At 42.5% G+C, this 19,691-nt stretch overlaps 1 protein-coding gene and 1 long non-coding RNA gene across 2 annotated transcripts in view; one reads left to right on the top strand and one right to left on the bottom strand.

Annotated features, from left to right (window-relative positions):
• PLPPR1 (phospholipid phosphatase related 1) overlaps positions 1 to 4,677 on the bottom strand; it is a gene marked incomplete at both ends in the record, with an annotated part of 68,223 nt that extends 63,546 nt beyond the window's left edge. The window contains one exon of the mRNA XM_081317881.1: positions 4,615 to 4,677. Within this exon, the coding sequence (XP_081174007.1) occupies positions 4,615 to 4,677 (63 nt within the window). The remainder of the gene's footprint in view (positions 1 to 4,614) is intronic.
• LOC308662277 overlaps positions 1 to 19,691 on the top strand; it is a 907,910-nt gene that overhangs the window by 74,837 nt on the left and 813,382 nt on the right. The gene's annotated exons all lie outside the window — the stretch shown is intronic.

Here is a 19,691-nt window from a genome sequence, read left to right as displayed (position 1 = left end):
CCTAACCCACTGAGCCACCCAACTAGTATGGTCCAAATTCTTACAGCGAATTGTAAGGCTAATATTCAGGTCATGGTAACAAAATAGCTTGAACTGAAGCTGACAGAAATTATTTATCTCAATTTACCCTTGTTAACAATGCTTCAGTGAGTTTTAAAAGTGGAGAGTGAAGTTGAAGCTTCAGCCATGGTGGCACAAAATCACAGCACCTCCAGGAAGCCTCAGCTGTCCCAGCGCAGTGCCAGCCACAGTCGCCCTCACCACCCTTTACGCTGAAGCCCTTGCCACCCTGTGCGCTGGTGCCCCCGGCTGACCTTCTCTGTCTTCTTGTTTCTACTGACTGCCCTGGCCCTTTGCGAGGCAGATGTTGGCCCAGTGGGGCCATCTTTTGCAGATCTCACAAGGAAAGGACACAATCTGGGGAAGAAAGCTTTGTCTAGCCAGCAACTGCCTTGTGAAGGACAGGCAAGCTTGGTCAGCAGTGGGAGCAAGGAGACAGTGAAGGTCAGCTATGGTGGCAGGGGCCGTGGACTGCAAGAGGCCAAAAGAGCATAAAAATGGGGAGCCAGGAGGGTGGAGAGAGTTGAACCGCCCCTCGGTTACAAGTGTAGGCACACTGGCAAACGCCCCAATTTTGATCATGTGCTGCAGATGTGCTGCAATGGACACATCTTGCAGTCTAGAGTGCAAGCTTCTCATATATTATGCAAGTTGTAAGTCATACAATTTCTCCTAGTTGGAGAAATGCAATATTTAAATCCCTTTATACAATGCAGTCAAGGAAAAGGCAATATATGCAAGATTTTTTTTTTTGTTTAACCCAGGAATCGGCAACCGGAAAAAGGAAAAGAGACACTCAGAACCAGTTCCATCACACACAAAAAAAGGGGGAGCCGCAAAAAGTGCGCATGTGTGCGTCCACTCACGCGCATGCTTTGCGCATGTGCAAAATGGGAGGCACCTGTGCGGCAATGGGTCTCCCCTTTGGAGAGGTGTGTGCCGTCCCGTTCGGAGACCTGCCGCGTTCGTCAAACATGGACGAATGCGGCAGCTGTGCAAACGGGACGGCGGCGGTTTGGGAGAGGTGCGCGCGCACCTCTCCCAAGCCGCCGCTGTCCCGTTCGGAGACCTGCCGCGTTCATCAAACATGGACAAACGCGGCAGCTGTGCAAACGGGACGGCAGCAGTTTGGAAGAGGTACGCGTGCACCTCTCCCAAGCCGCCGCCGTCCCGTTCGGGTACCTGCCGCGTTCGTCAAACATGGACGAACGCGGCAGCTGTGCAAACGGGACGGTGGCGGCTTGGGAGAGGTGCGCGCGCACTCTCCAAACCGCCGCCATCCCGTTCGGGTACCTGCCGCGTTCGTCAAACATGGACGAACGCAGCAGCTGTGCAAACGGGACGGCGGCGGCTTGGGAGAGGTGTGCACGCACTCTCCAAACCGCCGCCGTCCCGTTTGCACAGCTGCCACGTTCGTCCATGTTTGACGAACGCGGCAGGTCTCCGAACCACCATAAAAAAGCAATGCAATTTCTCCTCAAGAGAGAATGGTGCAGAGACACCTAAAGCCTGAAAGGTCAGTCTCACTGCGTCACCACAGTTGGAAAATACCCAGAGGGAGGTGATTTTGTTTGCCTGTTTGCCCCACGCAGGCAGCCAGTTCTGCAGCCATTGAATCAATCAATCAAAGTCTATATGTAGGGTGGAAAGAAACAACCCATTCGGCCACACACTCCCCTCTGCTTCCTCATCAGGGGACAGTGTTGTAGTCCAAACTCATTTCAGCCCAGATTCTTGTCAGAGCAAGACATACCTGCTCGTTGCGGGATGCAGCCCAGGCCAAGTGCAATGCCAGGAGAAATGGGATAATAACATTAGCAGCACTATTACTTAACAACAACGCTGCGACAATCGGAAGAAAGAAGGGGACAAGCACTTATGAAGCACAACAAGTTCCCCACTAGTGCCAGCTACAGGACCCCCGACTGTCTCTCAGAGACGCGCCTTTATTCCTTACACGACGTCCAGACTGTGGCTCCCTCCTTTCCAGCCTCGATCCACCGGGAGCGGGGGACGGTCGGGGCGGTGGGGAGGAACGAGAGGGAAGATGCCGAAGGTCCGCCCCAGGCACGTCCTTGCTGCATTTCTTTTTTTTTACCAGGGAGGGAGGAGGGCTTACCTGCGTGGCTCTGCCCGGCTGATCCTTAGAGTGGGAGGCACAGCGAGATCGTCCCCCCTCGACAGAGAGAGCCCGAGAAGACGGACCAGAGGCGGTGTCGGGTTTCTTCACCCCACCTCCCCGCACTCAAAGCTCGCCAAGCGCTTTAGCGGGCCCGTCGGTTTCTTCCGGCGAAGCTGTGGCTAAAGCTGCTACTTCGCAAAGACTGCGGGCAAATCGCTCCCCTCTCCCACCCCTCCTCCTTCGCCGACCGGCCAGGCCGCCAACCTCTTTTTTGCTGGTTTCTAGGGCAACTGGGTAATGCTCAGCGCAGCCTGCCTGCGGGGACTGTCGCCCCCGCGCGTGCGCGCATGGACATCCAAGCCCCGTGTAGGCCCGGCGAGGGGAGGAGCACGCCAGGCAAACGCGACAGGTCTCCGAACGGGACGGCAGCGGTTTGGAGAGGTGCACGCACACCTCCACCCTTCGGAAAGGTGCGCGTGCACCTCTCGGAATGGGCGGTGCCACTCTCCATTTGGAGAGGTGCACGTGCACCACTGCCCGTTCGAAGAGGTGCGCGCACACCGGGCGACTGGGAGCCGCAGGAGATGGCTCAAAGAGCCGCAGGTTGCCGACCCATGGTTTAACCCAATAGCAAAATCAAGAAACATTAAGAATCTCTGCTTGTAGTCTGAAAAGATACAGGCCAACCACAGATTCCGATAATTGGCTTTTTTTTTTTATTTTTGTAATACTAGTTGTAGAATCAACTTCTTTTCCTCAGGGGAGGAAAAGAAACCTAATGGGACATAAGGAGACAACAGCTGTTATCTCCAGAAATGAAACCAACCAGCAGAATAAAAGCGACAACTGAGTAGGCTGCCTGGAGGGGACAACAGGTGCAAGGACGGGCTTCTGCCAGAAAGAGAATTTGGAAATTGCTCTGACTTGAACAAACAACTTTGATTTCATATTCAAAGTTGCTGTTTACACGGAGCATTACAGAAAACCTGGGTGAAGTTGAAAGCATTAAATCTACCGGGAGAGGCTTTGGGCAGGCAAGAACTGGATTCCTACATGTTTAAAACCAAAAAGACAAATGCAGTATTTATAGGTGGCTTTACCATCTTCATATCAGGAAGCCACTGATTTACTAGTGCCTAAGAGGTTAGGTATACCTCCAGGGTGTGTGTTGTTTTTTTACAATCTATTGAAATCATTTACCCTTTTCCATCACAGTCATATAACAGGAAGGCAAAGGAATGGATATGTTTAAGTGCCCACTTAAGCATTTTTAAGCACTTGCAAGACTTTAAAAGAAAAAGAAAGTAGACTCACTTGATGAATGAATGGGTAAAGGAGCTAAATTATCGATTGAACCAACATTGTATGAGTTAGATCTGAGGCTCATAGTACTGCAAAAGTGGGGATAGGATAACCTGAGAACATACTGGAGGACAAAGAATTGAGTGTAACTTCTACTTTCTTAATTTTTTTTTATCTTCACTCATAAAAGTTTTGCACATTATGTTTGCATCCCCCAGGAAAAAATGGATACGCTGCATAAACTTTAATGGGAATGAGAGAAAATGTGAAATCCCAGCTTTGGCTGTTCTATAGATGCAGAGTGAGGGAATGATAATCTGATTATGCAGCAAAGGATTCTCAATATATATATATATATATATTTTAACAAAAGGCATAAAATCAGATGTATGCCCTCTTGCAGACATTTCTGCAGTTCCAATAGATTTTCGCTTCCAAAAAGGAAAAAAGAACCAGCCATTTTCTGGATGTCACGCAATCTTATCCAATTTAGTCATTTCAGACAAATAGATAAAAATCAACTTTATATTGAGAATCTAATTTTCTGAGAACTACTATCCTGCAGAGTGGTTCATATCAAAGTAGATATGCACTAATAAATAAGTAAAAGAATATTTTAAAAGCGTATGGCTTCCAATGCCAGGAAGACAAGATATATCAAATCAAATCTTTATTCCAGTCACAGACCAGCAAAAAGACAAGAATTAAAGCGAATGTTTGAGCCAATCTCTTTTTTTTTCTCCTTAGTAAGGTTCACAATAAGACTATTTATTTGTAAAATGTATAGGTCACCTTAAATCTGTTTTGGCTCTAGGTGGCGATTGCAATTACAATTTGTAATTGTACAGTTAGAATTAACATGCATAGTACAAATTAACAACATACAATTAACAAGATAATATACAATATAAAAATAATCAAAATCCATTAAAAAAAATATACCATTTAAAACCAGAACACCATGCAGGTTAACATGGTTAGCACTGCAGCCCTGATGTATTTTCCTAACAGGGCCAATTTGTCATAATGAATTCACTTCTCATATCAGTAGTAAATAAATAAATAAATAAATCTGCACACCTACTTAGCATCAAATCTTGGTTTCCTATACAAGTTGTCAAAAAGCTCACCTCAACGAAGATGAAACATGGGATGATAGAGTAACTTCGTTGCGTATTGTCTCCCAAAGCCATTTCTCATCACACCCCTCAAGGTTAGCGTCCAAAGTTGTTCGAGGCTGATTAAAAGAGGGGGGGAAAAAAACCATTAGTTGACTAAAGTGATCAGAACATTGAAACCTAAGAGGTAAAAAAGGGAGAAAGTACGAGAGAAAGACAGAAAGTGTTTTTAAGCGTTTTACTTAGCATTTTTGTTAAACTGCCCTAACATCAAACACAGAATCATATTTTTTTTCAACTGCTCTAGTTTTTGTTTTTCCTTGAGCAACCCGTAGCTGAGCATGGTTTAAGTAAAGCCAACCTGTTTCTAAGTGTCTCTCACATTCGACTCACCTGCACTGATTTACTGTAGTTGGCCTCGCAAAGATCATTTATTTTTGCCTTAAAACACAAAACAACATGATTTTAGTGACATGGGGCTTGGAACTTTAAATAAGCCATGAACTCATTTAGCCAAGTTCCTTGTCTTGTCTAATCTGCCCAGGGTTCAAACGCACGAACTACAGAGAATATGGCAGAGGCTACCGTTTAATATTCCAGGGAGGGGTGGGGGAGGGGAGCAGCAAACCTCCTACAAAGTTGGGAAATTTGAACCAGGAAAACCAAGCTTAAAAGTTTTATTTCCTCAGGGAGGGGGAGCAGGAGCAAGTCAAAAGGAAAGAAAAGGGCGATTCTAATAGGCTGAGACAGGGGGAAGGTTAATGTCAAGCAAATTTCTTTTCCGCCTTAGGCCAGAATGAAGCATCAGGGGGAAATGCATGCTGGTAGCTGTGGCGATAACCAACACTTTACTCCCATTTCCTCCATTTAAAAAAGGCATCAGTGAAAGTAAGAAAAGTCTGGGGCTCCGGTTTTTTCCAACCCCTTTTCCCCAAAGCAGCAGCCAAAGAAGAGGACAAGAGAGACAGGACATAAAGCTGCGTTCGTGACAACAGTAATAATTGTTCCTGAATTTAAGGCTCATCCACTATCAGACAGGGCCAAAGGGCATACTGGTGGTCCTTCACAGTCTCCAAAACTACAAAAGACGCATGGGGCTGCCCTAGTTCATAGTGTGCTGGCAACTGCTACGAAGGTCTGCTGTGTAATGTAGACTCCATGCACTCTCACGAGAAAAAGCTAAAGAGCAGGCAGGCAGATTAAATTTTGTCAATATAACTCCTGAGAGATCCCGGTGCTGCAGTGTATTTGGCTTAAAAGACAATAGCCAGCTCTTTGAAGTGGACATAAAAGCCTGCTTGGTAGTCAAGTGTAGCAACGTGAAATCAATGTTACTCTGCAGAATCAATCTGGACCATAAGCCCTCTGGACACCACTTTCTGCACCTCAGGTGTAGCTTCTGAATCGTCTCCAAAGTTTTCCTGACAGTAGTCCAGCTACAGGGGGATCAATTTTTTTTTCCCCAGATAGGATTGTAACTGGCATATCTGTTCGAGATAAATGAAGGCTCCTCTAGCCACATTATCCATCTTTAAGAACTGTGAGTCCTGGAGAACTTCCAACACATGGAGCATCTCCTGGGGATGGGGTGGGACAGTGCAAACCAATCAGAAGTAATGTCCTGTTGTTTATTGACCACCAACCACTAAATGTTTGTACTGAATGGCTAACAGCATATTTAGAAAGTAAAATAACAGCTTTATAATAATAAAATCAGCAATTGGAAAAAAAGGACTGATGAATGAGAAAAAAAACCATCAATTCAGCCTTTCCAAAAAAAGGCCCCCAAGGTACTTCATAAAAATTACAATAAATGGACTGTTTATTATACCATCAGCAAGACAAGTCAATTAACATTAAGCATGATTAAAACAACAGTATCACAATCTCCACAGAACAAAAATTAAAAACTAGACTAGGAAATGATCTGTGAACTATCCCAAAACAAAGAGTTCCATTTCATATGGAAGATACTATTACTGGAATAGTCTTGCTACTTTATAGATATTACATTTCAAGAACCCCAGCACAAATATTAAATCATGATCTCTTTATAACTAAAGTGCTTTGGTTACCAATGGGATTTACCTCCAACATACCCTAATTATTTTAAGGTATTTTCTAATAGAAGCACTTACTCTCATATGAAGCAAGGAAGCTGCCCTTGGTTTCTATTCATACCTACAGTGTAAAAATATGTGTGTGTGTTACTATATACTGTACATATTATGGAATTCATACTCACTGTTAATATCAATTAGCAATACCCACAGGTTTCTTTCAAACAAAAGCAAAATGAAAATTAGATTAGCCAAAGGGTTTGACATCAAAAGCAATTTGTAATTTTGAAGTGACAGCACTGTGTATCAGTAAATGATTAATTTATAAGAGGAATAGTTATAAACACCACAAATAGCCTGCACCCGGGGGGGGGGGGGGAAACATGGGAAAGAATGGATGTATATATGTTTTAAAGAATTTAGAGTCTGCTACATTCAAACCATTTCTCCACCAGTTCTTTCTGTTACAATTTCTCCAAAGAATCAATTCCAAGCTGTTAAACTGGGGTGACAATCCTGCTTGCTACAAATTTCAGAATCATGTTAGGGAAACACCATCAGTTTTCCTGGAAGAATGAAATCCGCATTCAGCTAGTACAGAATGTGGCCATGCATGCAATTTTGAGCACCCCAAGATCAGCACATGTGTAACATCTCTGCTGCACAAGCTGCACTAGGCGCTGGTTTGCTTCCAGGTCCACTTCAAGGTATTGGTTATGACTTTTAAAACAATACATGGCACAGGGTCAAGTTAACTGCACAACTGTCATTATATCAGCCCATCAGGTTAGGCAGAGAAGGTATGTTACGAACCCTGCCAGTTAAAGAATTTCAACTGGCAAGGTCCAGGAAGAGAGCCTTCTCTGCCATTGCCCTCATCCTGTGGAAATCCTACAGTAACTATTTCAAGTTTAATTGCACCTGTTAAGGAATTTATTGTGCAGGGTCTCCTTGTGCTACCAAAGAGTTGCACAGACAAGGAAGGGCACTGAGAGCAGTAAAAGTCACACAAGAATACACTGAGTTATAAAAACAAAAAGTAGTTTACTTTTGAGGTGGTGTAAGAACAAAAATGCACAGTCAAAAAATAAACAGTCCAAGTCATACACAATAGCAACAGTCCAAGGAGTAATCCAAACTACAAAGTCTTCTTACCGGTCCAGAGGTCAATACACAGTTCAGGTTACAACAGTAGTAAACCAACAGCAGAGCAAAAACAGTAACAGTAGAGAGCAGTGAATTCAGAGAGAGAGAGAAGCTACGTTCCTAGCTTCCTCTTATGGCCATGAGAACACTTACACACCCATTGGCCAATTAACAACTTAAAGACATAGCATTATGGTTAATATATTTTCAACCCAACATTGTAGGCTAACACCATATGCCTAACATTCTCCCCTTTGGGTAGAATAATATATAACTCTTACAATCTTATGCACATTCTTTCACAATTAGCATTGTGTTTCACAGCACTTTGTACCTTCGTAAAATGGTCTGCAATATTTACATCAGATGGACAATACTCTAACTGTATTAATTTATCTTTGACACATTGTCTGACATTTAAATAACGAAGATCAGTATGTTTAGATCTTGTTCTTACTGCAGCATTATTAGCCATCTTTATTGCAGCTTGATTGTCCTCATACACAATGAATGGATCATTTACATTTAAACCCATATCTAACAATAATTGTTTGTACACTAGCAGTTCTGTACATAACACTGATAAACATGAAAATTCAGCCTCCATTGTAGATAAGCTTATGTGTTTTTGTCTAATAGACTTCCATCCAATCAAAGAATCACCCAACATTATAGCCAACCCTGAGGTAGATTTACGAGTGTTTGAATCAGAGGCAAAACTCGCATCTGCATATGCAGTAAGGATTAACTCACGATTTGGCTCTAGATATAACGAGTAGTGAATAGTCTGCTTCAGATATCTTAATACTCGTTTAGCTGATTGCCAGTGTCTAACAGTTGGATTATTGTTGTACCTAGCTAATTGATTTACACAGTAAGAAATATCAGGTCTAGACCAATTACTCAGATACATAAGACTTCCTATCAAAGATTGGTACATAGTCTTATCAAATACAGGACTCTCAACATTAGTGTCCTTAAAATCCATAGCCATCGGAGTTTTAGCTGGTTTACACATTTCCATATTGTATCTCTTTAATAACTGAGATATTTTACTGGCTTGTGACACCTTAAAACCCCTATTTGTTTTCACAATATCTAACCCCAAATAGTGGCTAATTTCTCCAAGATTTCTAATTGTGAATTTATTTTGCAATCTTGAAATGATAGTTTGTGCTTCTAACTCAGTTTTTGTTATTATTGCAATATCATCTGTGAATAATAAAATAAAAGATAATGCTCCGTTGTGTTCTCTTCTAAACAAACAAGGATCAGCATTACTGGCTACAAAAACCTAATGCACTTAACTCATTAACTATACATTTGTTCCACTCATAGCCTGATTGTTTCAATCCATAGAGGCTTTTCTTTAACTCCCAACAATCATGGTCTCTATCACTGGTCAATCCTGGTGGTATTCTTAAATAAATAGTATGTTGCAATGGAGCATGTAGATATGCAGTTTCAACATCTACATGATTAACCATATATTGGTTTTTAGCCGCCCATACTAAAGCTGCTCTTAAAGTAGTTGCCCTTAGACTGGGTGCAAACACCTCGTCATAATCCTCAGTAGTTTGGGCAAAACCTTGTGCAACCAAACGTGCCTTATGGGTTATAGTTCCGTCTACACCCTTCTTTATCTTATATATCCATTTACAACCTATAGCTTGCTCACCAGGTGGCAGTTTTGCTTTCTGATAAACCTTAAGATTCTGCAAAGACTTCAACTCCCTGTTCATTGCAGCTTTCCATGATGCCTGTTCCTTTTCAGGATACATCCTGATCTCATCATAGTTAGATGGCTCTACACTAACTTGACATACTATACTAGCTTCATAGCGATCAGGTGGATGTCTGATACGCATTGAACGCCAAGGAATTACAGGGCTTTGAATTTCTGTCTCCTTTCCTTCCTCTGATTCCTCTATTATCTCCCCTATCTCCTCTTCATCTTTTATATTTACAGGAGATGCATTATCATTACTAGTTACGTTATCAGAGGAGTCCTCAAACACTAGAGGATCAGTATTAACAGTTACTTGCTCTAACCTATCCCAACCAACGTGCTCAAGGAATTTTGCACTAGCACTGTTATATACATTAGTTGTGCCTCGTTCCCAGAAACGATAGGATCTGTGATTAGCTTCGTAACCTACGAAGTATAATTGCCTAGCCCTATGTTGGCCTTTACTCCTGAGTTGTGCAGGAATGTGGACCCAAGCTGGGGTGCCAAACGTGTGCAGGTAATCAAGGTTTGGTCTTCTACCATGCCATATAGTATATGGTATTTTACCAGTAGAAGTATTAACAACTATATTCAGAACATGGTTTGCACATTTTGCTGCCTCCCCCCACAGTCTATCTGTTAAGCCAGAATCTCTTAACATGGTTCTCATCATGGCTTGTAACGTTTGCCCACGTCTCTCAACAAATGCATTATGTTGAGGCCTATAAGGGGCTGAATGTTTATGCTCAATGCCAGCTGATTCTAGCATATCAACAAAACGCTTATTTGTAAATTCAGTACCATTATCAGTAATTATGCACTGAACCTTTCTCTTTGTTTTTCTCTCCACGAACTTCAGCCAGTTTGCAAATTGTTGGAAAGTATCTGCCTTTGACTTAAGCAGATAACAAAAACCATATCTAGAGTAGTGGTCCAATATACTTAAAACATAACATGACCCTCCTAAACTTGGTTTCATGGGTCCAATTAAATCAGCAAACACAACTTCCAAAGGAACAGTTGTTTTGAAGCTGTTTATCCTGTGTGCAGGAGTTGCCTTACTCTTTTCCTGATTACAGGCATTGCAATTCAAATACTTACTACATGGCTTCAGTTTAACTCCCTCTACTAATTCCACTGTTTTACGTAGTGAGCTAAAGTTTACATGCCCTAACCGCCTATGCAATAAATGTATACATTCATCATGTGGCTTCTTGTTCTCACATATCGAGTTAGCTTTAACTGTACTAACCTGGTTACTTGTGAGAACGAATAAACCATTTTTCAAATTAGCAGTTACACAGGTTCCATTTCTCTCAATAGTGCATTGCTCCCCTCTGAATGTTACCACAAACCCAACTTTAACCAATTCCCTTACAGATAACAAGTTGAATCTTAGTTTAGGTATATATAACATAGGTAACTGTTCATCAATGCATGGACAATAGGAATTACCTTCACCAGAGGCCTTCATCCTCCAACCATTGGCCAGTGAAACATATTGGTTGCTGTTTTTCATATTAATAAACCTCTTTTTCTCTTTAGTAATGCATTGTGAAGCCCCACTATCAACAACCCACAATTCATTATTTCTGGATGTTGATTCACCAGAAATAGCCAAACCAATGCCCTTCTTAGCCTTCCCACTGCTATTCACATTCTGTTTTTTACCCTTTCTACAGAATTTGGCTATATGCCCTGTAGCCCCACAAGAATAACATTTCTTGACATTGTAAGCAGTGGTAAATGGCTGCTCCTCTCGTGGTTGTGTCTCTCTCAGCTGGTCTCTGTCACGCCTCCTTCTGGACTCTTCCAGCAGTCTCCCAGTAATGTTAGTCAATGTCAGTTCCTCTCTGGTCAGGACTTCCAAAGAAGAAACATATCCATCATAACTCTCATCCAAAGATGACAGAATAATGTAGACCTGATGCAACTCTGAAAAAATCAGCTCCTTTTCATGAAGCTCTTGAAAAGTTGCCTTCATGTAATTTAAATGGGTCAGCATATCTCCATTCTTCTGCAGACGAGCCCTAAACAGCTTACGTGTAAGGTGTATATGTGCACCCACACTGTCACGAACATAAAGCCTTCGCAAAACATCCCAACACCTAGCAGCAGACTCCTCACCACGAATATGGACAAGCTGCTGGTCATTCAGTGTTAGTCCAATAATGCAAAGAGCTTTCTCATTGCTACGTTTAAAGTCGTCTACCTTCTTTGCATCCTCTTCGTTATTTGCATCCCAAGCAGTAGTATCAGGTGGGTTATTTACAACAGTCCATAGTCCTTCCTTGCGCAAAAGCAAGCAGCATTTCGTGGACCAGGAAACATAGTTTGTCCCATCCAACCGGGTTATCCAGGAGATGCCTGACAACTGTTCTTGTGCCATTTTACACCAAATACAAACTCAGCTAGGAATACTGTGTGTACTAACTCTCAGTACAGGCCTGGGCCCATAACCAATGTTAAGGAATTTATTGTGCAGGGTCTCCTTGTGCTACCAAAGAGTTGCACAGACAAGGAAGGGCACTGAGAGCAGTAAAAGTCACACAAGAATACACTGAGTTATAAAAACAAAAAGTAGTTTACTTTTGAGGTGGTGTAAGAACAAAAATGCACAGTCAAAAAATAAACAGTCCAAGTCATACACAATAGCAACAGTCCAAGGAGTAATCCAAACTACAAAGTCTTCTTACCGGTCCAGAGGTCAATACACAGTTCAGGTTACAACAGTAGTAAACCAACAGCAGAGCAAAAACAGTAACAGTAGAGAGCAGTGAATTCAGAGAGAGAGAGAAGCTACGTTCCTAGCTTCCTCTTATGGCCATGAGAACACTTACACACCCATTGGCCAATTAACAACTTAAAGACATAGCATTATGGTTAATATATTTTCAACCCAACATTGTAGGCTAACACCATATGCCTAACAGCACCCTTAATCCATTTCTAACTTCTTTAGATCAAAATCTTGTTTAGCTTTTATCTGTGTATTTCAAATTCTTTTAAGTTCCTAAGTCTGCTGTTAATTTCACTCTTATTTTTGAAGCTCACCTGGCCGTTTTTCAAACTTCTTGTTCCAAAGATCTCTTAACGACATTAAAACGATTAATAGGCAATTTCCAAAATTGACTAGAAAGTGGGATTTGTGAACTTGGTATCCTTTAAAAGGCTCCACCAGGGTTGGGAACAAGATGCTGAATCCCATTGTCCCCCAGCACGCAAGCCTGCAGAAGACCACTGACTCACAGTCTCCTCACAAGGAGTAGCTGTCCAGAGCATATGCGGGCGATCTCTCATCCAACCCTGATCAAGAGAGGTTCCAAAGAACTGGTCTACACTCCAATTCCTTGTTCTTTTTTGCCAGTTATCCGCTCCACTTTTGCAAAGACACCTTCAGTTTGCCATAAGTCCTCCCTTGGTGGTTTACTACAGAATTTGATTCTGTTGTGTCATCTGAACGAGTCTTGTAAATATAGTATAGGTCATTTTAAACTGTGCACAAATCAGAGCTTCTTAGGTACATAAACTAGAACAGGGGTGTCAAACTCAATTTCATTGAGGGCTGCATCAGCATTGCGGTTGCCCTCAGGGGGCTGGATGGTTGTGGCCTGGGTGGGCATGGCCTACTGGGTGGGCGTGGCTAAAGTGCGTATGGCCTACTGGGTGGGCGTGGCTAGCTCTACATCGTTCACATCCAGGGTGACTATGGGGGCCTGGGCAGGAGTGGGACAGATCTGAGGATCTCTGGCAGGAGGAGGGTCTCCGGGCCAGGGCCAAGGCAGTGGGGGCCGTTCCCTCACTGTTTCCAGGATGGCTTTGCGGGCCGCATGAAACCACTTCACGGGCTGGATCTGGCCCCCGGGCCTTGTGTTTGACATGTCTGAACTAGAAGATCTCCAAGGTCCCTTTCAACTCTGTTAAATCCAGGAAAATGATTTGGAATAACTCTGAAACTGCCTGAGCATGGACACAATGAAAGCCAAGGGAAGAGAACTCACAGACAGCTCAAAACCCAAAGAATGTGGAAGCTGCCTTCTGCATCAATTTTATCTGATATGTTTTTACTGGTAGTTAACAGACTAAATAACATGTTTTGAGCTGTGATGCTTCCAATAGTTATCTTCTTTGTATATGCACTCTAAAAAAACCACACGTTTGAATTCTGAATTTAAAAGATCACGAAGATTTGGTTCGGCATGATAAGAAACCATCAATTTTTTTGATATGAAAATAAGTGCCTGTTTCATGCTTATGCATGTCTTTCTCAGGGCAAAAGATTTTACTATTGTTTTCAAGAAACCAGGACCTTCCAGGGTATCTTAAATTTTAAAAAGGTGGTTAATTTAAATTATTCAAAACAAGTTAAACTCAACCTCCTTCTAAGCCATCCTATAAACATACAGCCATTTTCCAGGCTGGTAATTTAATTGGTAACTTAAAAGTGAAAACTCTCCTTGTCGTTAAGTACGAAAGAAGAATGAGCAAAGAGAGTAAATGAATTTTAACCCTAACCATAACATATAGCAATTATACCATTTTTGAGCAAGTATTTTGGTGATTTGACGAGTATTTAACAAAAAAAAATCAAACTGAGCAATCAAATCTCTGATGTGTATATGAAGAGTTTTGGATTCTGATAGGGAATGATATAGGAAGAAGATTTTCTGACAGCCAAATAAACCAAGCAAGCACACGTTAATTTATTTCAACTAAAAACTGGGCTTCTGATGTTCTCTCATTGTGCCTTGTTGCAGCAGAATTCATTCTCAGTTTTATATAATTTGATAAACCGTTGGTGCAAATAACTTTTTCTTATGTTATTTGCTCCACTAGTTTTCCCAGAGGAAAATAAAATAAAATAAAATGTTTCAACAAAACTGTAACTCATTCTTCTAGGGAATCAGGATTCTGGCTCTTGTGTGTTTGCAGTTACTTCATTTTCATACATGTGAAAGTTGCTTTTTTTTCCTTCACCCAAACACAGCTTGCCTCCTCTTAGTTTGGAAAAGCTTGTTCTGTACCAGCCTACTACCGGCCCTGCAGAAAAGGCAGGGACAACCCCTTTACAAAAAGGCAAGAGGCTGGAACTAAGCCTGCCAAATTTATTGACACAAAACAGACCAAACAGAGCAAAACAAAAACACGAACCATGAAACAGGAGCTATTCAAACAGTTGCCTTCAGCAAACCAGCTCTCCCACACATTCCCCTTTTAAACAGTTCAAGGCGTGGCTTCTCTCTGCCTCCTTCCGAGGTGCCCCATTGCCTTCCTCTGTTTACTCCTGATTGACTGCCTCCTGCGTCGGGCGTCCTTGAACAGGGCCAGCTGTGGGTCATCTTCATCCACGCTGTCAGGCTCACACAGCTGGGTCTGCGTCGTAACCAGATGGGAGGGGCCTGGCTGAGGGCTCTGCGAAGCCTCAGGGCTATCCTCTGCAGGCTGTCCAACACCCCCCTCCTCCTCCTCTGAATCGTCCGACCCAACTGCCGAACCCACAGGCTGACCCTGAATCACAACAAAGCTTGAGAGGAGAGAGTAAAACTAAATGTGTTCCTCCTTGGTTAGCGGATGGTGAGCCTGAGTGTAAAAAACAACAACAAAAAGAGACATATTTGGATAAGGTGTTCCCTCCCTTGTATCAGACCCAGTACATTTTAGACTGAGTTTGTGATTCATTCTATTACTTTAGAACAAACCGTGGTTATCTCCTCTACTTTGCCAATTGCTATTCTTGCCTCTCCCACAAACCAAAAGATAGTGAAAGCAGGCAGGTTCACCATCTTTCTCCATGTTGCTTTCAGTCAGGGAAATGAAGAGCCTTTGATCTCCTTCCCTTGCTGTGAAATGGACCTCACTGATGCATAATTCCCAGAGCAAACTCTTAGCAACAGCACTCTGGCTTTAAAGTAAAATTGGTAAGAACACAGAAACCTCTCAGCATATCCGTGTGTGTGTGTGTGTGTGTGTGTGTGTGTGTGTGTGTGTAAATTCCTATCGCCAAAGAGACATTTGCGGATTCATTACCCAAACTAAATATTTGGCAATGTTTTCTTCTGGAACAAAAGGAGCTGCCTTGGGGGGGGGGGGAGATGATTCTCTAGGATGCCAAAGTAATCTTTCTTCTAACAGGTCAGTGACATGGAGCACCAGCTAAATTGTTTTTTGTTTTTTTTTGTCTAGTAATTTAAAGGAAGAACTTGGGGGGGGGGAGGAACACAGGCAATCTGACCTCTGCAACCACTGCCGAGGAGGTGCCAACAGATGATAAGCGATAGGTTAATCATTTCCCACCAAACTGACTGTAATATCAACAAGCGTTTTCATTTGTATGGGCAGGTATTTTATATTTCTACAGCTGAAAAAGATGAGGGGGGGAAATCGCTTGTAGAACTTCAGAATATACTTTGAAACAGCTGATCCTCTGCTGGGAGTTCTGGATTTGGGGCCTCGTATCTCTGGTGACGCTGCCAGAGCATTTTGGGAACTGAAGCCCAGTGTAATTTTGAACACCATCAAGTTAGGGAAAGTCATGTTAGGGTTCCTACATATCCATACTCTGAAGTCATCTTTGAAAGAGTTCTTCAGGATGCCTCTCCATGCTGAGACGTAGTCAAATAGTTAACCAGGATTTAGCCTTCTGGATCTGTTCTCTGAAATACCATTTCTAATGGGGTACGCCTGAATACAACTTTATTTGAGTCAGGCAAATACATTTTTATTCTCATATGCCAGTGGTGGCAAACCTATGGCACGCGTGCCAGAGGCAGCACTCGGAGCCCTCTCTGTTGGCACGCGCGCCACTGGTGCCAGCAGCAGGTCCATCAGGCCACCACCGCTGCCCGGAACAAGGAGCCCCGCCCAGCACAAAGGAGACGAAGCGGCCGACTACCAAGCTCGAGTAGAGGTGGTGGAGCAGAGGTCACCAACCATTGTCAATTGGTGGACTGGAAGAAAAGTGAGGGAGAAGCATTTTACATGCGTGCATGTATGCACAGGGCCACGAGCACGCAGGCACTGCAAATCGGGTGGAGCTAATGTCTGCATTATACTCACTAGCCCTGCCCCGTTCTTGCGTGGCACAATGCCTTGTATCTGTATCTCATGGTGCAGCGGCAGCTGTTTCTGCACCTTGCAGCACGGTGGCCCATTTTTGCGCCCCCGTTTTTTGCGTGCTAGAGGCAGCACTCAGAGGCACCTCCCTGCCCCCCCCAAAGGCACCACAATGCTGATGCGGCCCTGGCACTTTGCGATAAATAAGTGGGTTTTGGGTTGCGATTTGGGCACTCAGTCTCTAAAAGGTTCGCCATCACTGTCATAGGCATTTCCCTATAGTGTTAGGAGGATGTTGACACATTGCTATTTAGCATTTCAATAAGTCAGTACAGTTACACTGGTACTCTGAATTTTGCAATGCAGTTCTTCAGGCGGTGTACAAGTAACGGAAATCTTAACGGGGAAAATACCCATAAAATGGATACCCTTGAAAACTAAATAAATGTGCATCATCCTAGGGAATTCGCCTTCCAAAAAGTAACATGTATATCGAAATGCCTGATGTGTATGCACATTTTATAGGCTTGTTTTTCAGAAGAACTTTTCATAAAAACCCGCACCTACTGTTAGAAGGAGCAACCTACAGTCATTGACCTACTTTTGCAAAGTCTTTTGCAAATGGCTTTTGTTCATATCTCTGATAGGAGCGATCTGTTGTGTTGTTGCTTTTTTCTCCCCCTCTTGGGAGAGTAGGGACATAAAGAGACAGAAAGTGTCAGAAAAAGAATAAAAGGCAGGTCAGGGGGGGAAAAATGGAGGGAGAGAATGTAGCCCTCCCTTTCCAGATTCTGCTTTCTCGATATTGTCGTTGAGCCTGGAAGAGAATATTTCATAAGAAATATAGGCCTGAACTGAGAAAAATCCTGTGCCCCCCTCTTCTTGTCCCCCCCCTACTTTAGAATTTCCCTATAAATATGAAAGAGTGCTTCTCCAAAGTTGTGACATCCCTCCCACTCACTTACCTGGCATTCAATGAAACCCTGTTTTTAAGTGAAGAAATCCACAACGGGATAGTAATATCACCCAGAGTAGGTAGATTTTTTTTTAATCCCATTTATATCCTGCCCTTCTCCGAAGACTCAGGGCGGCTTACAATTTAAAGCACAAATCAATGTGCTTAGCAATAGCCTTCATTCTATGTATATGCCTGCTTATTAGGGCTTTCGCCCCCCCCCCCCAAGCGGCATGTTTACAAAGTCAGCTTATAGCCCCCAACAATCTGGGTCCTCATTTTACCTACCTCGGAAGGATGGAAGGCTGAGTCAACCTTGAGCCTGGTGGGATGCGAACCTGCACTAATTGCAGGCAGCTGGTGTTACTTAAGGAGGCATTAGCCCACTGCTCCACCAAGATTTTACAAGTTAGGAGATGGGGGAAGCAGGGAATACTCACTGAGGTGATGTTTTAGGCAGTAACCTTATGCACAGAATATAACTGTGCACCATAAGGGATTGGAAAACAATCAGGATGATCTGTGAATACAATCCTGGTTGTTCTCTTAGAAGCCCATTGCTAGGCAACATTATGCACACTGAAGCTAAATTATGCATTTTTTTAAAAAAACAAGCATGCTTTAGGGACACGGTTCAATTCTTCAAAGCCATCCGAATTAGGAGAATATATAGTAAATGATAAAAAAAAGCTGCACTGAGATATGAAAAACAAGAGTAAACAAAGTACAGAAAGGCAAACAAACTAAATGAAACTAGGCAATCAGACAGTAGCCCATCTGCAATTTGGAGTCAGCATGCAGAATTAAATTTTAAAAAAATCAGATTAAAAAAAACCGGGGCAATTGGGAATTAGCTGAAGCATTGATCAGATGCAACATCCTCACCTGGGTTCTGACACAGGCTTAGCAGATATTCCATCCACTGACACAATATTTCCCCCCCCCCCACTAAAGTCTGGCCAATAGACAGTCCTCAACTTAAAATCATTCGTTCAGTGACTGTTTGAAGTTACAATGGCATTTTTGTGATCTTCTGACAAGCAAAGTCAGCGGAGAATGCAGATTCAATTAATAATCACGTTATTAACAACTGCAGTGATTCGCTTAACAATTCTGGCAAGAAAGGTCGTAAAACGGGCAGAACTTTTTTAAAAAATGTTCCCTGCACGTAGTACATTTTAGTTTCTACTATTGTGGTCAGTAACAAACATTTCCTATGCCTTTGAGAAAGCAAAGCAGAGCTGAGAGAAGAATAACAGCCTCTGAATGGTCTAATAAATTCCCTACCGAGAGGTTGGCAGAATTAATGTGGAAACTGTCCTTTTCCAACTTAAGAATACAAACGTTCAGAATTACTTTAAAAAGAAAAGCTCTTATTTTTCCACTTATTTGGCAGACCTCTAATGATGACCATTTATTTGTCCTTACCTTGTTCCTCTGGGTACTAGATTTTGGGAGGTGACATAAAACTTAGTCCTTTCCCTTCTCAACACTAATAAAAGGCAGGCATGGAGGTTCTATCAACATTGTGCCTTTTACTTAAGACAGCAGATGAAGCAGAAGCACACTGGCATGGTGAGAAACAAATGTCACAGAGGGACAGGTAGGCCCCAGGTATTCTTAATAAAATAGATAAATAAACACTTTAATTATTTAACTATTCTTTGAAAATCTTTTAACTTTAAAACAATTAGTCACTTTTAAAAATCATTTCTAAATTTTAAGAAATGTTAATTATTTAATTATTCTCCAGAACAGTAAATGTATCAACCAACCCAACAGCGTTAGTCCGGCATCCATTCCACTCCTTGTGAAGACACAGAATCATCACGCACAATGTGAAATAGGTTTTGATCAAGATCGCATACTGGACTAGTAGCTTGAAAACTATGTGGAACTTCAAAGGGCCTTGGCAAGAGCAGCAGAAGAAACGTAACATTCTATTCACCAAAGAGAGGGCAATTATGGCCGGTCACATGAAAAAAAAGATGAGAACTGAGAAGTGGATAAACCCCAAAGCTTCATTAGCCTTGCTGTCACTCTATTTTCAGAGTTGCAAACAGGGAGGGGATCAGACTGCTAATCAATAAAGCAATTAATAAACAGTAGTGATCTCCTTTGGAAACAGTTGCTTATTCATATATCT

Source organism: Vipera berus, assembly GCF_964194415.1.
Source record: "Vipera berus genome assembly, chromosome: 2".
Classification (NCBI taxonomy): domain Eukaryota; kingdom Metazoa; phylum Chordata; class Lepidosauria; order Squamata; family Viperidae; genus Vipera; species Vipera berus.
The sequence above is the reverse complement of the archived record's forward strand: the minus strand, read 5'-3'. Positions and strand labels throughout refer to the sequence as shown.